The sequence below is a fragment of the Diadema antillarum genome, unplaced genomic scaffold (assembly GCF_040938485.1).
Source record: "Diadema antillarum isolate AM-2024a unplaced genomic scaffold, OU_Dant_1.0 scf00000036, whole genome shotgun sequence".
Taxonomy (NCBI): Eukaryota; Metazoa; Echinodermata; class Echinoidea; order Diadematoida; family Diadematidae; genus Diadema; species Diadema antillarum.
In genome coordinates, this window is record NW_027270925.1 from 1,219,999 (window position 1) to 1,241,070 (window position 21,072).

Sequence of the window (21,072 nt, forward strand, 5' to 3'; positions counted from 1 at the left end):
AAACAAATGTCACAAAAAAGGAAATAATGACAAAGGCCATGCAAAGAGTTCGCTGTTCTTTGATTTTGCCTTTGATTTCGATGACTATATTCATGAGCAAACGTACAGAAATTTACTTATAGCATGCTTTTGGGTAGATTATTCAAATATTTTAAAAAGGGAAATGATAGGTCAGTACGTGGCTATGGCAAATAATGAAAATAATACATCAGACAACTTGAAAAGTCCTTTTCAGCCAATTAGTTTAGGTATACTCCTAAAATACAACTTGTCATAGTACCCTGAAATTTTCTATTGCAACCTATCATCATTATCAGCGAATTTTCTGATCGCTCGATTGTTCGATTTTGCATGTTTATATCATAAAGTGTGTTTCATTGCCTTAGGATAAGACAAACTATGATTGCTTCAAACTTTATCAATTAATAAAAGATTGAAAAAAAACCAATGTCTGTTGACCGAAAACGCATCAATTTCTACCGTTATCGACCCCCGATTCGTAAACAATTATACATGCAACATAAAGAGCATTGCCACAAGGAAGAAACGCTGGACTATTAATCTTGCTAATTAGCTCAGTTTGAAAAGAGAGGGTGATCGTCTCTTTCAAAATTTGTGATTGAACCATTCAATATTTCTCCATTAAATGGCATTGAATTCTTAGGTCATGAGGGAGGGAAAGTTTCATTAAGGAGAGACTGTTCGCTGGAGCCTATCTCTTCCGCGGCGACTCATCATATTTCTGATTGTAGCCCTTAGAAGTGGCTGGGTGATCGCGTAGGAGATGGGGTTCAGAAGACTGTTGCCGAACGCCAACCAGCTGAGGAACAGATATGCTGAACGGGACAGGCCGGACACGATTAGGCCAGGTTCAATGGCGTAGATGAGTTGGATGATGCTGTGAGGTAACCACGAAAACACGAAAGACAGGACAATGAAGAGAAGGGTACGTTGTGCCTTTTTCGTCTCGGCTGCCGACTCACGCTTCTCCTACATGTTTGGAAAAGAAAAGCATAGGATTTATCTGACGCTATCCCTGAGGACATTTTGTCTCTTTCCAAAGGAATCTCTATAGCAAGGTGTAGAATACTAGTATTATGGAATCTTCATTTCACGTGTTTACATGCCCTTGATTCCTTTTTTTTATCAAAATGATAATGAAATGTGTAAGAAGGACGTTTTTGCCATTTGTCGAGGTATGAAGAATTCTAACCCCACCCTCCCCCCCCCCCAAAAGAAAAAAGAAGGTTGCTCTGGAATTAACGTGTGCCAGTTACTAGCAATTCATTGGATCACTTAAAAGTAAACATAAGGGATTGTAAAGATTTTTTCCCACTATCTGTGAGGGTATTGCGATTTCGCTTTGACATATAGTCCTATTATGACACAACTTATGGTATTTTAAACCATGATTATGCAGAGACATGTATTTGATAAACTGCTAAACGGAAAAGCAGACGAGCCCATTCTTCACCAAAGAGAAAAAGACTGATATTAATGAACTAATAAGCTTTAATGACCTTATGTTTCAAATTATACAAACACTTTTTGGGGGGTATTTTTATGGGGATTGATTCCAATAAAACGAAAATAACTGTAGGATATCTTACCGTATTTTCAAAATCCTTCACATGTTTGTTGTGTCCATGCCTCTTAGAAAAGCTCATTGCAACATGGATGTCATTTGGAGCTGTAATTGACGAAGTCGAGAGTTCTCTCATATCACCCGTTACTGGATCATTTTCAACTACGCCGGCATTTTTGTTTCCTTGAGATGACATCGTGTTCTTGAAATGTTTGCCTCCAACCGTCTTTCGTATCTTCCTGAAGATTCGAAGATAAAGGACAACAATCAAAACTAAAGGCAAGTAAAACAGGACAATAATGTTGACGATATAAGCCCCAGGAATGTTGGTAAATCGACGTAAACAATGATGTCCGTTATCGAAGTCGTTAATGAACTCCCAAACTGTAACAAACGGCATCCAAAAAGCAAGAGCAGCTATCCACGCCAGGGAGTTGACGAAAATTGCCTTATGTTTACTGCGAGTCATATAGTGGTTGATTGGGTCGTAAGTCGCACGATGACGGTCGGCGCAAATGATCACGACGACAAAATTAGAGGCACTGCAGACCGCCTGACCGAGTCCACCAAGGATCTTACAAAATACTTGATTCAAAGGATAGTAGCCAAAGTAGGTATGGACAACGCTGGTGATGAGATTTAGACCAACGAGGAGATCGAGAATTGAGAGGTTGATGATAAAGTAGTTGTTGTAGGTGCGAAGTCGTTTCTCTACGCCAAATGCTGCGAGGGACAGGCAGTTTGCGGCAATGATTAATGTTGTGAACAGCATCGGCCAAAAAAGTCGATTGATGTTAACAAACTTTGACAGGACTACATGAATCTCTCTTTGGATCTCGTTTTCTGTATCATTTTCAAACTCGATCTCAGGGGCTAACGTCAGAGACGGTGTCCATGCCATGGTCGACATATTGCCGTTTAATATCCTTAATGGTTCCCGGTGTCTTGCCTCATGGAAAAGAACCAGTCCTCATCGACTTCTTGTGATAATGTTTGATTAATCTGAGGATGTGACGTATATTTATGTATGTATATAATCATATACATGTACGTATATATGCTGGTCAAAATTATTGTTGTGTATGTATGGAAGTTCAACCTGTAAGAAGTTTGTTTTTTATGGATATACAAGGAGTATGTATAAGCCTTGGCATCACATCTTCCATATTAAATTACTGAAATCATCTTACGGTTGATTTTGTCTTTCTTTCTTTCTTTTTTTCTTAATTTCTTTAGGAACTAAGTTTCAAGAAACAAACTCCCCTGAGCACTCAGGAGAGAGCATCGATCACTGCATATGCGACATTGTGTTATTCGTTTGACATTTCATTGGTTAATCAAGAGTAAAAGTCAAATGCATTTAGGATTCTTTGCACAGTAAAACATAAACCGATAGGATTTTTTTCTTTTTTGAGTAAAACAGCAGTGCAAGAACCTAATCGGCTGTCAAATATCTTAACATAAGAATTTATTTCACTACAAATTTCGAATAGTGTTCATTACTTACTCTTGAATGCTCCTGTTCAGAAAGCTTAGAATCAGAAATGGTGCGGATGCAAACAAAATTTACTGAACGGACTAATCGATACTTGGCTCTTTCGCGGCATGACTCGATCTGCCGTCAGTGCTGTTTGAACGAACGTCGGTAATAGAAAGGAATATAAAGGAGAAATGATGGACTTCGATCCAGTTTGCAAGCAAAAGATAACAATTTACATTCTCCTTGACAATTTCAAAACTGCGAGCCTGAATGACTGATTGACTATAGAAATCCATTAGGAGAATACTCTTTCACTCTTACCTCAAATTAGAGAACCGCGCATCTCACGTCCAAATGACGATTCGCAATCAAATCTGGCATGATAGGTATTCTTATGCCTAAAAGGCATTGGTGATAGAGAGGGTTGTGGAAAATGGGTAGAATTCGTCATAATATGTGGAGAAAAAGGAATTAATCATTAGAAAAATCACATTCAATATGGCACAACATTTACCAATTTAGCGATATATATATATATATATATATATGTATATATATATATATATATATATATATGATTGTTTATCTCCTCATGGAGAGTGGATGGTCAATATAGAATGAATTCAGTTACATTTACTGTATGTTGTTTCATTTTCCATTTGTCTTTTTCATTAGCTTTTCTAATGAGTTTACACATAAACTCATCTGTCACAGAATTTGGCCGATTTCCATCCTTTATAATGAAAATAAAACGGAACAAAGAAACTTTTATAACCTCTGAGAACTGTTGTCAGGCGGCAAATCATACAAGACGAAACGGAGGAAACAATGTGCATTCAGTTAACTCAAATATTTTAATTTTCTATAACTGTGACTTTTGGTTTTACAGCAAATTATAAAAAGGAAAAAACGAACAAATTTCACCCTGCTCAGTGGCTTTCTGGCTCTTGAGAATTTACAACGTTTATCTTAAATTGGGATTATTTCACCTCGATCATGGCAGTCGACAGATGAACAGCGTATACTGCGTGATGATGACGTATACAATGACGATGTATGACGATGACGATGTAGGTCGATGACGGGGCCCCGTTACGCTGGTGCTGGTATAGACGGTCGCTCGGTCCGTCGTAGCAACTCGTCGCGATTGCCGTTCGCGTGGTCGTTCTCCCGACGGATGCCTTCGCGATGTCTCCTCAGCATCCAGGAATTATGTTCAGCTGCGTGAGTCGACAGTCAGTGACGCCTTCCCGTACCTGCCTCTTGCAGTGGGTCCTTAACCCTTCGGGAAACCCGGAAACCCTTCGAATATTAAAATGATCAGATTACTTAAAGCCAGAGCACTGAAGCACATTCATATTACATTCACATCCTGACTGACGTTCAAATTCCCTCTTTATACAAATATATTCAGGCTCATGCAATCACAAATAATAACCATTCATATAACACTTTAATAGTTAACCGAACTATTCATCATAATTCCCTCTCACTTCAGACATCATTATATCAGCCAACGGAATATTACAATTGGAAATATGAAAATTACAGAAACAATGCACTTACCACTATCTGTGGGTATCTTTACTGACTGGGGTGGCGGCCCCTGTCACCGTTACCCAGTGGCCATTCTCATATACAATGTGTCACGGAGACAGCACCGCAACTTGGTGTCCCCTTCAAGGCCTGATGTCATACTGCCGCTCCTTACCACACATAGCACTACCTTGGCTCTACCGAGAGCGATCTGGAATTTCTTCTATTGAAAATGTTAAACAGTTTGAATCAATTTACATGCTTAAGTGCTCATTTACAAATTCCATGCAAATTGACCTCAATGGAGGAGAGCGTCTGTCACTCCACTCGTGACATCATCGTATATTTGTATGTGTATGAATGTGAAATATATTCAGCCTGAGGCTGGAAATAAATGTTCAGCACTAATACCTTCTATACCACTAATACCACTAATACCACTAATACCACTAATACACTTCTTTCCGCGTCAGGAAGAAATCTTGAATAAATAATGCTGGGGGAAATTTCAATAGAAACAATATAATGGTAATTTTGTCCGACATTCAAATATGAGTTCTTCTAAAACATTGATCTATTACTTTATATGTTTTTATTTGTTCTTAAACTTAAAGGGGATGGCTAGTAACTGATCAGTGGGGATCAGTGGGAATGCTGGGGGATGATTGTCCCAATCCTTGTGGGATTCATTAAAGAGTACATTATATATCTATTGTTGTGTGAAAATTATTTGCCTCAGAATGGTCTCATATTCAAATAATATGCAGTTTAATGTTTCCATCTTAGCATGCCTGTACAGTGACGGGGCGATCGTTAACGGGCTGTTAACAATTGCCCCGACACTGTACAGGCATGCTAACCTGGAAACATTGAACAGCACATTACTTGAATATGAGACCATTCTGAAGCAAATGATTTTCACACAACAATATCTATATATATATATATATATATATATATATATATATGTATATGTATATATATATATATATATGTATATATATATATATATGTATAATGTACTCATAAAGGAATCCCACAAGGATTGATACAATAAATCCCCAGCATTCCCACTGATTCCCACTGATCAGTTACTAGCCATCCCCTTAAAGTAGATCTAAATTCGACTTCAATTCAAACTATTAATGTTTCAATATCTCAAGACAAAAAAAGATCAAAATAGCAAAACCTTCATCACATCTAGAATGTCATTTTTTAAGCGCACCAAAAACACACATTTTTTTTGGGGGGGGGGACGACATAATTTCTTATTCAACAGTATTTCCATAATATCATTTTTACAAAATACTTAGCGCCTGGACATTACTGGAAATCTTAGGTAGATAAACATCAGAAACTTAATTGTCTGTCCCGAAGTCTGCCCTCTTAGCAGCAAGCTTGACTAATTTTGCATAATTTTTAGCATGTTCCTTTATGCAGGGCCGATGAAACGAGGGAAGGGGGTGCCCCATTGTTTTTAGCATAATAAACATGGCATTGGTGGAAAACTTTTTTTAACTGCTTGTCAGTTTAAATTCCCGGAAGTGCTACCAGAAAATGTTAAGCTCACTGCCATTTTGGGGGCTTGTCAGCCATTTTTTTTTCAAATTATCCTCCTTCCATTCTCAAAAAGTTCCCGTTCGAAAAAAAAAAAAATAAAATGTGCCCCGTTACTAGTGAAAACGAATATAGCGCCTGCCCTGATATGTACGTCAATGTGCACAGTCAATAACGCAAAATCTAATGACTGTGGGGATTTTGGTTTTCTAATCGCTGCTGTCACTTTATATTTAGATTTTACTTCAGTCTTGAATTCTATCCTATTTTTTCATCATATTATCAGTTACCATATTTTCGTTCGCTTAACTTTTCATAAAACTCATATCATTGCTTTGCTTTAAAGGGGATGGCTAGTAACTGATCAGTGGGAATCAGTGGGAATGCTGGAGGATGATTGTTCGAATCCTAGTGGGATTCATTTAAGAGTACATTATATATCTATTGTTGTGTGAAAATTATTTGCTTCAGAATGGTCTCGTATTCAAGTAATGTGCAGTTTAATGTTTCCAGGTTAGCGTGCCTGGTCAGTGACGGGGCATTAATCTGCACATTACTTGAATATGAGACTGCTCTGAAGCAAATAATTTTCACACAACAGTAGATATATAATGTACTCGTAAATGAATCCCACAAGAATTGGAACAATCATCCCTCAGCATTCCCACTGATTACCACTGATTGGTAACTAGCCATCCCCTTTAAAACGAAAGTCACTATAGAAATACTGTGCAGCATCCAGGAAACACTCGCAGAAAGTAGCGATTATAAAAGTCTGTGACATGCTCGTACATGTCTAACCATTTCAACTAGGGCAAAGGGATAGTTCAAAAACATGATCTAAATCAATTAAGCAATCAATGAATTAATGAGATATAGAAATAAGGATCAGAGCAACAAATAGAAGATGAACACAATTGAAACCTCTCATATTGTCTAACATTGGTGAATTCGTGCACAACAGGATCGAGATTTTGTACAAGTGATAATGGGTTATGGCTCTCAATTTTATTTTGTTACATCAGAATGATAATATTAATTTCTATGATCTATCTACCACGGCAGCTTATCATATTTCTGAGTGTAGCCCTTAGAAGTGGTTGGGTAATCGCGTAGGAAATGGGATTCAGAAGGCTGTTGCCAAACGCCAACCAGCTGACGAAAATATATACTGAACGAGGTAGGCCGGGCACGATGAGGACCGGTTCAATGGCGTAGATGAGTTGGATGATGCTGTATGGTAGCCACGAAATCACGAAAGACAGGACAATGAAGAGAAGCGTACGTTGTGCCTTTCTGGTCTCGGCTGCCGACTCACGCTCCTCCTACATGTTTGGAAAAGAAGAGGATGGGATTGTATTGGCGCTATCACCGGGGAATCTTGTTTCTTCCCAAAGAAGTGGATATAGCTAGGGGTAGAATACAGTATGTTCCAAAAAATTACAACGGGACCCTCCACAATGATAAATTTAAAGAATAGTGAATCAATCCAACAGCAATTTCAAGGTATAAAACTATAACTTATTATCGTCATCTTATACAGGAAACCCTATCCGATTTGATTCAGTGGTCAAAGAGAAATGAGGAGGGTTTTTTTGAGCATATCAGTTCTGTCCATTGTGGTCACACATTATGCAGTTCCAAGAGCATCCAAATGCTAAACTCGGAAGAATCAGAACCACATTTCTCTGTGATCACTTTGAATAACCAAATCGAATGGGGTTTTCTGCAAACTATAGCTAAGATGTTATATTTTAAGACCCTGAAGTAGCATTTAGGCAGTTTAATCATATTGGAAGTTATCAATGCGAAAATCCGATTGTAATTTTTTGGGGGACATACTGTATTATGAACTTTTAATTATACGTGATTACATTCAATTGTTTTTTATCATTATTTCATGAAAATGGTTATCAAATATGTAAGAAGGTCATATTTGCAATTTGTCGAACTATGAAGACTTCTACGCCCCCCTCCCCCCCTCCCCGGAAAATGTTCCAATGTGTTTTCTATCCAAACTTTAAAATCCCTCGGTTTGAAATTATAATAACATGTAGAGGGAAAAACATCTTCAGTATATTGTACATTTCGGCATTGTAGTTTAATTTGTAATTATGACTTTAAATTTCTGTCATATTATAATGAAGTAATATGAGTGGTTTTCTTTTTTCTATCTCACCGCAAACCATAAAGATATCGTACACAGAATGTTTGATTTTTATGACCTTTTTTTTTCTTTTTGCTATATAAAAAATGAATATCAATTAACAAAATGGGGAAAAAACTAAACAGAATAAAAACGAGCTTCCGTACTGGTACCAGGTACACATGCTCTCAACGCAAAATAGAAGCAGAGCTTTACTTTTCCTGTACACCACGGCTGTGATTTTCACGTACAAGCTCATACTAGCCGAACATACTGAACACTGGGTCAGAGTGAGGGATGTACAGTCTTATTTGTCGTTTTAAATCTGAACTTATTTGTCATCAATGATGACCCTATTCCACACTCTTGACAATCCCCGCGAAACGAATTTTTACCGGTGTACTATGCATTGCTTATTACGTTATTACACCCAAGGAAATTTATAACGAAAGAAAAAATGGAATGCAATGTTTGATGTAGCAGAGAAATACTTCCACCTCAGATCGATTGGAGGCATGCATTCATTACACTGTCTCACTTTAGTGATTGTGGTACTGATGTTTATAATACCTCTTTTTATACATATAGTGTCCAATTTGCTTCATACGAGAAAGGTCTATCTGATGAGTCAAATTCTCATTTTTTTTCTACTTGTTTGCCTTGTTTTTTCTATCGGCAAACGTAAGATCCCATTTACTTCCGAACACGTTAAATGTCATGCGTGAACGTTCTCCCTCTATTGGGACGACCCATCACTCCTTGTAAAATGTGAATACTATACATTTTATTCAAAAATACAGCTCAACATCACAATTTGTAATTTATTTATTCTCTGTGAATTGTTATTTAAACTTCGAGCATGTATCAACCCATTTCTGAGTCTTGTATATCCCCTGTATCAATCAATAATCTTATTCCCACAGTTTATACCCACAGCTTAAAACATGTAGTCATAATGTTCACACACTTCTAAAACAGACACAGGACGCTGTTTCTCTTCCACGCCACGGCTGCTTAATATCTTCTAGGCACACTGGCCGTATGGAGGGGTCAACTATTTCGATACCTTGACTTTCATCGTGATTAAGAACTACCCAAGGCACATTCATGTTGACTAACAGAAAATAAAAAAGTCAAACACATGAGCCTTGAAAGGAATGTATATTTGTCACTACAACAACAAATTTATAGCACCGAAATATTTCCAAGGTTAGATTGGTTTGTTCAAAGCATGCATTCACTACAGTAGTAATCTGACTTTAACGACTGCTTAAATATTTGCTTTTTGTGTTGTCTTATTTTTCGTAGTGAAATTCTGTCCAGTCGTTTTGAGAAAGGTTTTTCTGATAACTCTGGTCCTTTTTTTTTCTTTCTATTTTTGTTGTCTTTTTTTCTTTTGGCGAATGTAAGGTAGTCCTTCGCCTTTAAAAATGTTGAACCACGTGCGTGAATCTTCTTCCTCTACTGGCATGACCTTCCATTCCTTTCTTTTCTTACTACGATACATTGCATTCAAAAGTACTTCTTAAAATCACAAATTATCTATTCATTTGTTGTGAATTGTTATTGATGAATTAAGTTCGAGCTTAATTTAACTACCTTCTGAATTTTGTATATCCTCTGTATCAACCGATGATCCAGATAATGTCTGTAGCATACCTATACTTTTGTATAAAAAACAAACAAAATAAACACGAAATCCCTGTATTTGTTGTTCACACACGTCTAAAATATAGACAGTGCGTGGCTCCTTCTCCTCACCACGGTAAAGCTACAGTCAATATTTTACATCGGTCTTCTAGGCCATTTTTGCTGTTCGTTCGGAAGGGTCAAATACCTTGACACCTGGACTTTCACGATCAATCTGTATTGGTTTTATTGTGACGAAGAACAACTGAAAGGCACAACTGCGTTAGCTGGTTAAGAAGAAATGATAATTAAAGAAAAAGAAATAACAACATTTGACGTTTTAGCGTCGAAAGGAATGTATGTTTGTCACCACCCTTCAGCAGCTAAATAAGGCTGCCATGCATGCAGGAATGTTCCATTTTATACCCTGTCTTGCCCGTTGGATTTAGTGGCGGGCATTATCCTTTGATAAATAAAGAGAGTTACATAATTTCTGATTGAAAATGGGCTGCTTTCAATTGTCAAATCCACCATCACTGCGGCCGGGTATGTCAAAACACATTCCAACCCGGAGCTCTTTGGTTGATAATTTTCCTTTTTCTTACAACTTAAGTATTGTTACTGAGCAAGAACATCTGAAGTCAACCAATTGTCAGCTAAGCTTCCATACATTTTTCCTTGTTTTGATATTCAACCATAGAACTCAATTGTGTATTAGCCTCACTACATGTGGCCAATTACGTGTCTTGTGCATGCGTAAACCAATGTCAGGGCGAGGTTTCCCCTCCACGCCTCTGCTATCCGACCTCTTCGTTGATCCACTGTGAATCAATGTATAGAGATTCACTTCATAAATTATTATATTTAAAGAAATCACATTATATTGTAAAGATTTTGATAACCGGTAATGTGAAAAACCTAATGAGAAAAAAGGGAAATCAGTTTCTGTCATGACTGTAGGGGTACACAGTTCAAATCGGCAAGGTTATGTTCATCCGCCACCAGCCTGCGAGCTGAATGTTGACAATTAGTACCTTATGTTTTCACGTATTAATTGTAAAGCCAGAAATGTTCACCTGCCTGTTTCGCTTTAAGTTTCAAAACTTTTTTGAACCCATATCTCCAACTTTCTGAATGAAAGTTACTAATCAATTTGAAGTTTACTGATAACTGGCAAACGGTTTTTACAAACCTCCATACTTCCTGTTATTGACCCTCGATTTTCTCAGTATGGTATCCCCTGCACTGCTTTGGCAGGCATTTATCCCTGTACTTGCCCAACAAAATTATTTTGTTTTGCAAATCATCTTTGTGAAAGTCAGAGGTGTTCCCACTGACGTAACGTTCTTATTCTATGCATGTGTACTATCAGAATTTTGCAAGAATGTGTAATCGTTCACATGTTTAGTGTAGATACTGAGCGTGGCTACTCTTTCACACCACGACCTATTTATATCTCTGTATGTTAATCAAGCCACTGCAAGTGGCACCTGTGTTTGACGCATGTTGAACGGGTTCCTGTTTGTACACCCTGATTTCCATTCAATATTTGTACAGTATTTTTTTCTTCGACGTGTCTTTTAATGGGTACATGGTTAAAAGTCTCGTATTTGATAGTCAATACAGAGATTGCAAGAAATGTACCTTCACTCCCCCTTTACTCCCCCCCCCCCCCTCCCTAACTGGACAAGGGCCACGGTCCTTTGGTTTTCATATAAAGGAACTCTAAAGTTTGTAATGAATTTGTATAATGAATTTGTGTCAACCAATGATTTTATTCAGTTATTTCTGCAACGTAACCATAATTATATATAAAAAACAAACAAATGTGTAGTCTTTATAGTTGTCCACACACGTCTAGAATATAGACACAGGGCGTGGCTCCCCTTCCTCACCACGGTAAAAATTATATCTAATATCTTATATCGGTCTTTTGAGCCATCTTTCCTGTTCGTATGGAGGGGTCAAATACTTCGACACTTTGACTCTCATGATCAACTTGTATTGGTTTTATTGTGGCTAAGGATCATGTAAGGCACAATGGCGTTGGTTGAGTTTAAAAAAAATAACAAATAAAGAAAAAAAATAATTTAACACATTAGCCACGAAAAGAATGTATATGTTTGTCACTACCTTCCAGGAACCATTAAAAAGCTACCATACAGGAAGATTTTATTTGCCCTGTTGGATTTATCTGACGGGCATCGCCCTTTGACTCGTAAAAAAGTTACGTAATCTTTGATTGAAAATGGTTGCCTTCAATTGCCAAGTCCACCATTACTGGGAATGGGAATGTCAAAGCACATTCCCATCCGGAGCTCTTTGGTTGACAGTTTTCCTTTTTCTTACAACTTATTGTTATTGAGCAAGAACATCTAAAGTCAACCAATTGTCAACTAAGCTTCCATACATTTTTCCTTTTTCGATATTTAACCGTAGAACTCAATTGTACCTTGTAACATCACTACAAATATATGTGTTGTTAATTACGTGTCTTGTGCGTAAACCAATGTCAGGGCGAGGTTTCCCCTCCACGCCTCTGCTATCTGTCCTCCTTGTTGATCCACTGTGACTCCCAACGCTGTGTGTAATGAATGATAGAACCATGGCTTGTTTCAACCATTTCTATTTCCTATTATATACATTCATATGTACATATATATATATATTTTTTTTTTTTTTGATGGCGGTTATCAAAAAAGTTTAACGGGAAAAAAAGAAAACCTTTTTCGGTCATCATTTTAGGGATACACGGTTCAATTTTGCAAGGTTATGCTCATCCACCACCTGGTCATTCTCCACAGTATGGTGACAGTTTATAGTACCTCATTTTTTCACGTATTGATTGAAGCCAGACACTTCTACCCACATATTTCACTTCATAGTTTCAAAATGTTTTTGAAACCATAACTTTAAATTTTTAAAGAAAGTCACTAATCTCTTTTAATTTATAACTGGTAGATGGTTCTTTTAAACCTCCCACACTTTTTGGTATTGAACTGCGATTTTTTTTTTATTATTATCATTATTTTTAGTACAGCACATCCCTCACTGCTTTGGCAGATATTTATCCTCCTGTGAACTGTCCGAAAAAAAAAATCCCTTTGTTCTACGAATCACCTGTTGAAACTCCGAACCCATTGATAAGACGTCCGTATTATACATGTACAGTAAGCAGTTTCCATGAATGTATAATCGTTCACATGTTGTGTGTCGACACGAGGCGTGGCTGCTTTTTCGCGCCACGGCCGACTGATCTCCAATGGTAATTAAGCCACTGCAAGTAGCACCTGCGTTTGACGCATGTTAAACGGGTTGCTATTAACACCCTGATTTCCATTCAGTATTTGTACTGTTTTTTTCTCTGATACGTGTGTTAATGGGTGCATGGTTAAAAGTCCCACATTCAATAGCCAATACAGATGTTGCAAGAAATGTACCTTTACTGTTTACTCCCCTTTACTCCCCCCCCCCCCCCCCCCCCCCCCCCCCCCCCCCCCGTATACGGGAAAGTCTCCCTGAACTTTAACTGGGCAAGTGTCACGGTCCTTGAATTCTCTGTCTGTACGTGTTTTAAAACACAACACCTTTATACTGAGTGGTCCGGCTATCCCCTGGTGATCTGTTGTAATTGCGTACTAGTAATTATTGTAAGTGTGACCAAGATGGGTCTAATTGTACCAAATTTTGTATTGTATATTGAAACCCCACACACATTTGCACTTTGTACACACACCTGCACAGTAGTATGCACTTGCAAAATGCACATTAGCACCTATGCAGTTGTTGTCTCTCAAATCTCCGGTAATTTACATTTCTGTATTACGGAATGGCGTCACATGTGAATACCCCCGATATTCCTGCTGACATTATGCCTATGCGCGACAGTAAATATTACACACCCCTTGAATTCAATGATATTGTATCGTATAGTTCAGATAATATTTCACTTCTTCATATAAACTCTAGGAGTTTGAATAAAAATTTTGAATATTTGGAAAATCTTTTGCACTCTTTAAACAATTTTGAATTTTCTGTTATTGGAATAAGTGAAACTTGGTTACATCAAAACTCCCCAGATATCTTTAATTTACCCAATCATAAATTAGTTAGGGCTGATCGTCAAGGAAAAAGGGGTGGCGGTGTTGCGTTTTATATTGCGCAAAATTTACAGTTCAAAATCCGTTCTGAAATCACGTTAAGATATGCAGAAACGTTATTTATTGAAATTGAGAACCCAATCTCTAAAAACGTTATTATAGGTTTAATTTATCGACCTCCTGATCTGAATTGTGAATTATTTTGTGATGAATTGGATTTATATCTCCATAAGATAGGTAATGAAAGCAAACATGTTTTTATTTTTGGTGATTTCAACATTAACTTTTCCCCCACATCCGATAACAATAATTCCCTTAATTTTATGCATTTAATGTATTCATATGGTTTTATGTCGATTATCAATAAACCCACCAGGATAAATCCACACTCGTCAACTCAGATTGATAATATATTTTCGAATGTGTATAATAATACAATTATGGGGGGTATATTATGTTCTGAAGTTTCTGATCATTTACCAATATTTTCAATTTGTGAATGTAAAGTGGGTCGTAATAAATTACATGATAAAATATGGTATTATAAAGAGTCAAAACGTAATGTGGAATTATTGAAACAGAATTTATTTTTAGAGGAATGGACAGATATTCATAGTATTAACAATGTTAATTTGGTATATAAATGTTTTAATGATAAATTATTGTATTATTATGAAAATAATATTCCTTTATGCAGAATAAAAAGTAACCGAAATAAACCAAGAAATCCTTGGATTACAAAAGGTATTTTGAAATCCATAAACACTCGTAATTTTTTGTATAAGTTACATATTCGTAACCCAACTGAATTTAATTTGAATATGTATAAAGTTTATCGAAATAAATTGACAAAATTGATTCGTTTATCCCGCAGATTATATTTTTCTGATAGAATGAAAAAGGTTTCTTCGAATATTAATGCAACATGGAAAATTATTAAAGAGGTCCTAGGTAAAAAGCCTGATTCTCCGCCAACGGATGATATCACATTAAACGGTATTAAAATAAATGATCCCAATATGTGTGCTAATTCATTTAACTCATTTTTCGTTAATATCGGTCCGGAACTTGCTACTAAAATTAGCAATACTTCTGCTCATTTTACAGATTATCTTTTTGACCAAAATCAAGAGTCTATTTATTTTAACCCAACAAGTCCCAGTGAAATCATTAGTATCACTAAATCTTTAAATAGCTCTAAATCTTGTGGTTCTGATAAAATAAGTATGATGTTATTGAAAGAAATAGTTTATCCACTCGCAGAACCGTTAAATTATATATTTAATCTTTCTTTATCACAAGGTATTTTCCCTGACCTGCTGAAAATAGCGAAAGTTAATCCTGTACATAAAAAAGATGATCCTCATGAAATTAGCAATTATCGTCCTATTTCTTTATTGCCTAGTATATCCAAAATCTTAGAAAAATTTGTTTATAATAGACTTCTTAAATTTATTAATAAGTATGATTTACTTATTCCCAATCAATATGGTTTCAGAAAAAATTATTCAACTGATTTAGCACTAATACAAATTTATGACAAAATTACGAGTGCTTTTGCAAACAAAGAACATGTTGCAGGTATATTTTGCGATTTGAGTAAATCATTCGATACTCTTGATCATTCTATTTTACTCACCAAACTTAGTCATTATGGTATTCGAGGACAAGCACTTTTATGGCTTAAAGATTATCTAACTAATAGAAGACAATATGTTATTTTTAATGGTTGTGAATCTGACCCCCTTTTAATTAAATGTGGTGTTCCTCAAGGCTCAATTCTAGGCCCATTATTATTCCTTCTTTATGTTAATGATATCATAAATACATCCTCTCTTCTCTCTTTTGTTCTATTTGCTGATGATACGAATATATTTTATTCTCATAAAGATCTTAAGATTTTAAATGACACTTTAAATATTGAAATTAGTAAAGTATCAAATTGGTTTAAGTCTAATAAACTTTCTTTGAATATAAAAAAGACTCATTTTATTCATTTCAAACTTCATTCTCATAATGAAGATACGTTGATACATATTAACATTGATGATATCACATTAGAAAAGAAAATGAATTCAAAATTTCTAGGAGTATATATAGATGAAAGTTTGACTTGGAATGAGCATTTACATCATGTTACAACGTGTATTTCTAGAAATATAGGGATAATTTCCAAGCTGAAGTTCTTTCTTCCTCGTTCAACTTTATTTCTATTATATAATTCCTTAATTCTCCCATATATAAGTTATTGCAATGTTGCATGGGGTACTTGCGGCTCTACCAAAATAAATTCAATATTTAAATTACAAAAGAAAGTTATACGTATTTGTACAGGATCGCATTTTCTGGCTCATACTGATTCTTTATTTCATGAGCTTAAAACATTGAAGGTTTTTGATTTGAATATTATTCAAGTAGCAGTAATTATGTTCAAATATATACATCATCAACTTCCATCATCGTTTGATAACATGTTTAGGTTCAATACTTCAGTCCATTCGTACCCTACTCGTATATGTAGAAATTTCCACCTTTTGAATCCCAAATTATTAGTGACACATAAATCTATAAGACATACGGGTCCGGATATTTGGAATAATCTCCCGGATAATATAAAGTCTTGTTCAAGTATTTATTCTTTGAAAGCTTCACTTAAACGATATTTGATACAATTATATTCTCCAAACCAATTGAGCTAACAAATATTTATAGTATAGATTGTCATCTTATTGTCAATCTCAATTTTCTTCCTTCAACTGCATCTTGCACTCTCACCTGCAACTGCACTGCACTCACCTGATCACCTTCCTCCAAGAGAGTTATGTCGTTGGATAGTCATTTATGAGGCCTCCATCCATTTCAAGCTTAATCGCTTATGATGGTGGTCTCCTGCATTCAATTATCTCTGTTGTTTACTGAAAAATACTGTATATTTTATTTTGTTTCTGTGTATCTACATTGCTCAATGCAATCACCTATGTGAATCTACTTATGTACTGTTATCGATTTATTTCACTGCACTTGTTATTCTTTGTCTTTGTACTTTTTGAAGTTTGCATTCAAATTGCATCTGATTGAATGCAGAAATAAAAGCAAGCAAACAAACAAACAAACAAAAAATAATAATCTGAAGTTAGGCCAGTTACGACCAATTCATTTCACTACAAAGTAAATGGTAGGCATTGTCAAGATTTCTTTTCAAATTATATGCGAGAGTATTGCAAATTCGTCTTGACATATCGACCTAGTTTGGCACACCTTACAGTAGTTTAAACCTTGCTGGCACAGAAGTATGCTTGATAAAATGGATTCAAAGCTATGCAGACGAGTCATTTCTTCACCAAAAGATAGATAGATAAATAAACAATAATAAATGACTGTACGTTTCAATTCCGAGAAATACTTTTTGGGGGCTTTTTGTGGAAATTGCTTCCAATAAAAGGGAAAATAATTGTAGGATATCTTACCGTTTGTACAAAGTCTTTCAGAGGTTTGTTTTGTCCATGCATCTTAGACAAGTTCATTGCAACATGGTCGTCCTTGACAGATCCAAGGTGGGTGTCATTTGGAGGTGTAATTGACGAGAATTCTCTCATACTACCCGTTACTGGATTATTTCCAATTGTGGCGGCATCTTTGTTTCCTTGAGATGACATCATGTTCCTGACATTCTTGCCTCCAATCGTCTTTCGTATCTTCCTGAAGATTCGAAGGTAAAGAACAACAATCAAAACTAAAGGCAAGTAAAACAGGACAACAATGTTGACAACATAAGTCCCAGGAATGTTGGTGTGTCGACGTAAACAATGATGTCCGTTGTCGAAGTCGTCAATGAACTCCCACACTGTAACAAACGGCATCCAAAAAGCAAGAGCGGCGATCCATGCCAGGGAGTTAACGAAAAGTGCTTTACGTTTACTGCGAGTCATATAGTGGTTGATTGGGTCGTAGGTAGCACGATGACGGTCGGCGCAGATGATCACGACGACAAAATTAGAAGAACTGGTGACGGCCTGACCGAGTCCACCAAGGATCTTACAAAACACTTGGTTCAAAGGATAGTAGCCAAAATAGGTATGGACAACGCCGGTGATGAGATTTAGACCAACGAGGAGATCGAGAATAGACAGATTGATGATAAAGTAGTTGTTGTAGGTGCGAAGTCGTTTCTCCACGCCAAATGCTGCAAGGGACAGGCAGTTTGCGGCAATGATTAATGTTGTGAACAACATCGGCCAAAAAAGTCGATGGATGTTAACAAACTTTGACGAGGCTACAGGAATCTCTCTTTGAATCTCGTTTTCTGTGTCATTTTCAAACTCGATCTCAGGGGCTAATGTCAGAGACGGAGTCCATGCCATGGTCGACATACTGCAGTGTAATATTTTTAATGGTTCCCGGTGTCTTGCTTCAGGGAAGAGTTCTAGTCCTCCTTGACTTCTTGTGGTAATATCTGATTAGTCTGAGCAAGTGACGTATGTGTTTATATCCGTACAATTGTATTGATATTTGTATGCAGTTCAGAAATATGATATGTCGTGTATGTTTTCAAGTTCAAACTGTAAGAATTTTGTATTCATGAATATGTTTTGATTATCTATACCTCAGCATATCACGTGTCTATATAAAATGACTGAAATCATCTTACGGTTGATTTTGTCTTTGCATTCTTTCTTTTTTTTTTCTTTACGGGTACTTAATGAACGAAGTATCAAGAAACAAACTTCCCTGAGTCCTCGGGAGGGAGCAATTGATCACTACATATGGCACTTTGTGTTATTTGTTTGACATTTAATGGGCGAACCAAGGGTAAAAGTCAAAAGCATTTAGGATTATTTCCATAACAGAACATGAATCGATTGGATCGTTTCTTGTTTCGAGTATAGACAGCAGTGCAGGAACCTGATTGGCTGTCAAATATCAAACAAAATTTTCTGTCTTAACAGAATTTTTTTTTTTTCATTTCAAATCTAGAATAGCGTTCATTGCTCATTCTTGGATGCCCCTATTCATGGAAGCTTAGAATCAGAAATAGTGCGGATGCAAGTAAAATTTACTGAACGAACCAATCGATATTTAGCTCTTTCGTGGCATGACTCGATCTTCCGTCAGTGCTGTTTGAACGAACGTCGGTAATAGAAAGGAATAAAAAGGAGAAATGGTGGACTTCGATCCAGTTTGCAAAGAAAAGATAACATCTTGCATTCTCCTTGACAATTTCAAAACTACGGGCCTGAATGACTGAATGACTATAGAAATCCATTAGGAGAATACTCTTCCACTTTTACCCTAAATCAGAGAATCGTGCGTCTCACGTCCAAATGACATTCACAATAAAATCTGGTATGATAGGTATTCTTATACCTTAAAGGCATTGGTGATAGAGAGGGTTGTGGAAATGGGCAGAACTCATTTTGATAATTAATATGTGGAGAAAAAGAAATCAAATATGAAAAAAAAAATCACATTCAATATGGCGCCTTAGCAATTTAGTGATGTATACGTGATAGTTTATCTGCTGATAGACAATGGACAGGGTCAATATGTAATAAATCCAGTCACATTTACTGCATGCTGTTTCGCTTTTTCATCAGCTCTTCTAATGAGTTTAGGCATAAACTCATTGTATATATGTATGTGTATGAATATGAAATATATTCAACCTGAGGCTGGAAATAAATATGCAACACTAATACCGCATTTAGACTTTGCATCTTCCCGCGTCAAGAAGAATGTTGAACAAATAATGCTTGGGGGAATTTTAATAGAAAGAATGAGTTTCTCTACAACATTTATTATTTATTTTTATTTTTTATTTGTTCTTAAACTTAAGTAGATCGAAATTTGACTTTAATTCAAGCTGCTAATGTCATATCTCCAGACAAAAAAAAATAAACAGCAAAAACTACGTTACCTCTAGAGAATCCAATTATTCTGAGCGCACCAAAAATGCGCATTCATTTATTGATTTATCTTTTTTTGGAGGGGGGGGGGGACAACATTTCTTATTCAACAACATTTCTTATTCAACAGTATTTCCATAATATCATTTTTACAAAACACTTTTATGCCTGGACATTACTGGTAATCTTATCTAGATAACAAACTGCATTGTCTGTCCCAAAATCTGCTCGCTTAGCACTAAGCTTCAGTAACTTTACATAACTTGTAGCAATGTTGATATTGCTATATGTAGGGCCGACGGAACGAGGGGAGGGGGCGCCCAAACTCTTTTTTTGCATGATTAATATGGTCTTGTTGGATAACTTTTTTAATTGCTTGTCAGTCGATAAATTCCTGGAAGTGGCGCCAGAAAATGTTACGCTCACCGTTTGTTTGTTTGTTTGTTTGTTTGTTTGGTTTTTTTTTTTCGGCTTGTCAGTCGACTTTTGGACACGATTAACTTTCATCCAAAATATTCCCCTTCCATTCTCAAAATCGACCGCCCTGTTTTCTCATAAAACTGGGCCCCTTCATTTTTTACACGTATGTAGCGCCGGCCCTGATGTACGTCAACGTGTACAGGCAAAAAAGCAAAATCTAATGACTGTTCTTTTTTCCCTTTCTAATCACTGGTGTTATAGCTGAATTTTACTTCAATCTTGAATGCGTATCCTATTTTTGTCGTCATATTATCACTTTTCCATAATTTTATTTTCGTTCGCTTAACTTTTTATATAACTCATATCATTCCCTTCCTAAGTGAAAGTATACATAGAATTACTTGCAGCATCTAGGCAACACTCGCAGACACTAGTGATTATAAAAGTCTATGACATGCTCGTACATGTCTACACATTTGAAATTGGGAAAAGGGACAGTTAAAAATAATCTTCCTCACTTAATCAATCAATCAATTAATCATACATACAAATTAGTTCAAAGCAAAGATGAACAGAATTGAAACTTCTCATATTGTTTAACATTGGTGCATTCGTGCACAACAGGATCGAGATACAACTTAAAATGGGTTATGGCTTACATATATTTTTATCTATTTTTTGTTACATTAGAGAGATTGAATTTTAAATTTTATGAT

The 21,072-nt window shown here is 36.2% G+C and overlaps 2 protein-coding genes across 2 annotated transcripts; both read right to left on the bottom strand.

Moving 5' to 3' along the window:
* Positions 1–687: 687 nt before the first annotated feature.
* On the bottom strand, positions 688–2,495 carry LOC139708026 (5-hydroxytryptamine receptor 1A-like). The gene is made up of 2 exons (XM_071620018.1): positions 1,611–2,495; positions 688–990 (listed from the first exon to the last, which is right to left on the bottom strand). The coding sequence occupies exons 1-2, from the start codon at positions 2,493–2,495 to the stop codon at positions 688–690; spliced, it is 1,188 nt and encodes a 395-aa protein (XP_071476119.1).
* Positions 2,496–7,207: 4,712 nt separating this feature from the next.
* LOC139708037 (muscarinic acetylcholine receptor M2-like) lies at positions 7,208–18,394 on the bottom strand. The gene is made up of 2 exons (XM_071620026.1): positions 17,501–18,394; positions 7,208–7,483 (listed from the first exon to the last, which is right to left on the bottom strand). Exons 1-2 carry the CDS (start codon positions 18,392–18,394, stop codon positions 7,208–7,210), a joined length of 1,170 nt encoding a protein of 389 aa, XP_071476127.1.
* Between the last annotated feature and the right edge of the window lie 2,678 nt (positions 18,395–21,072).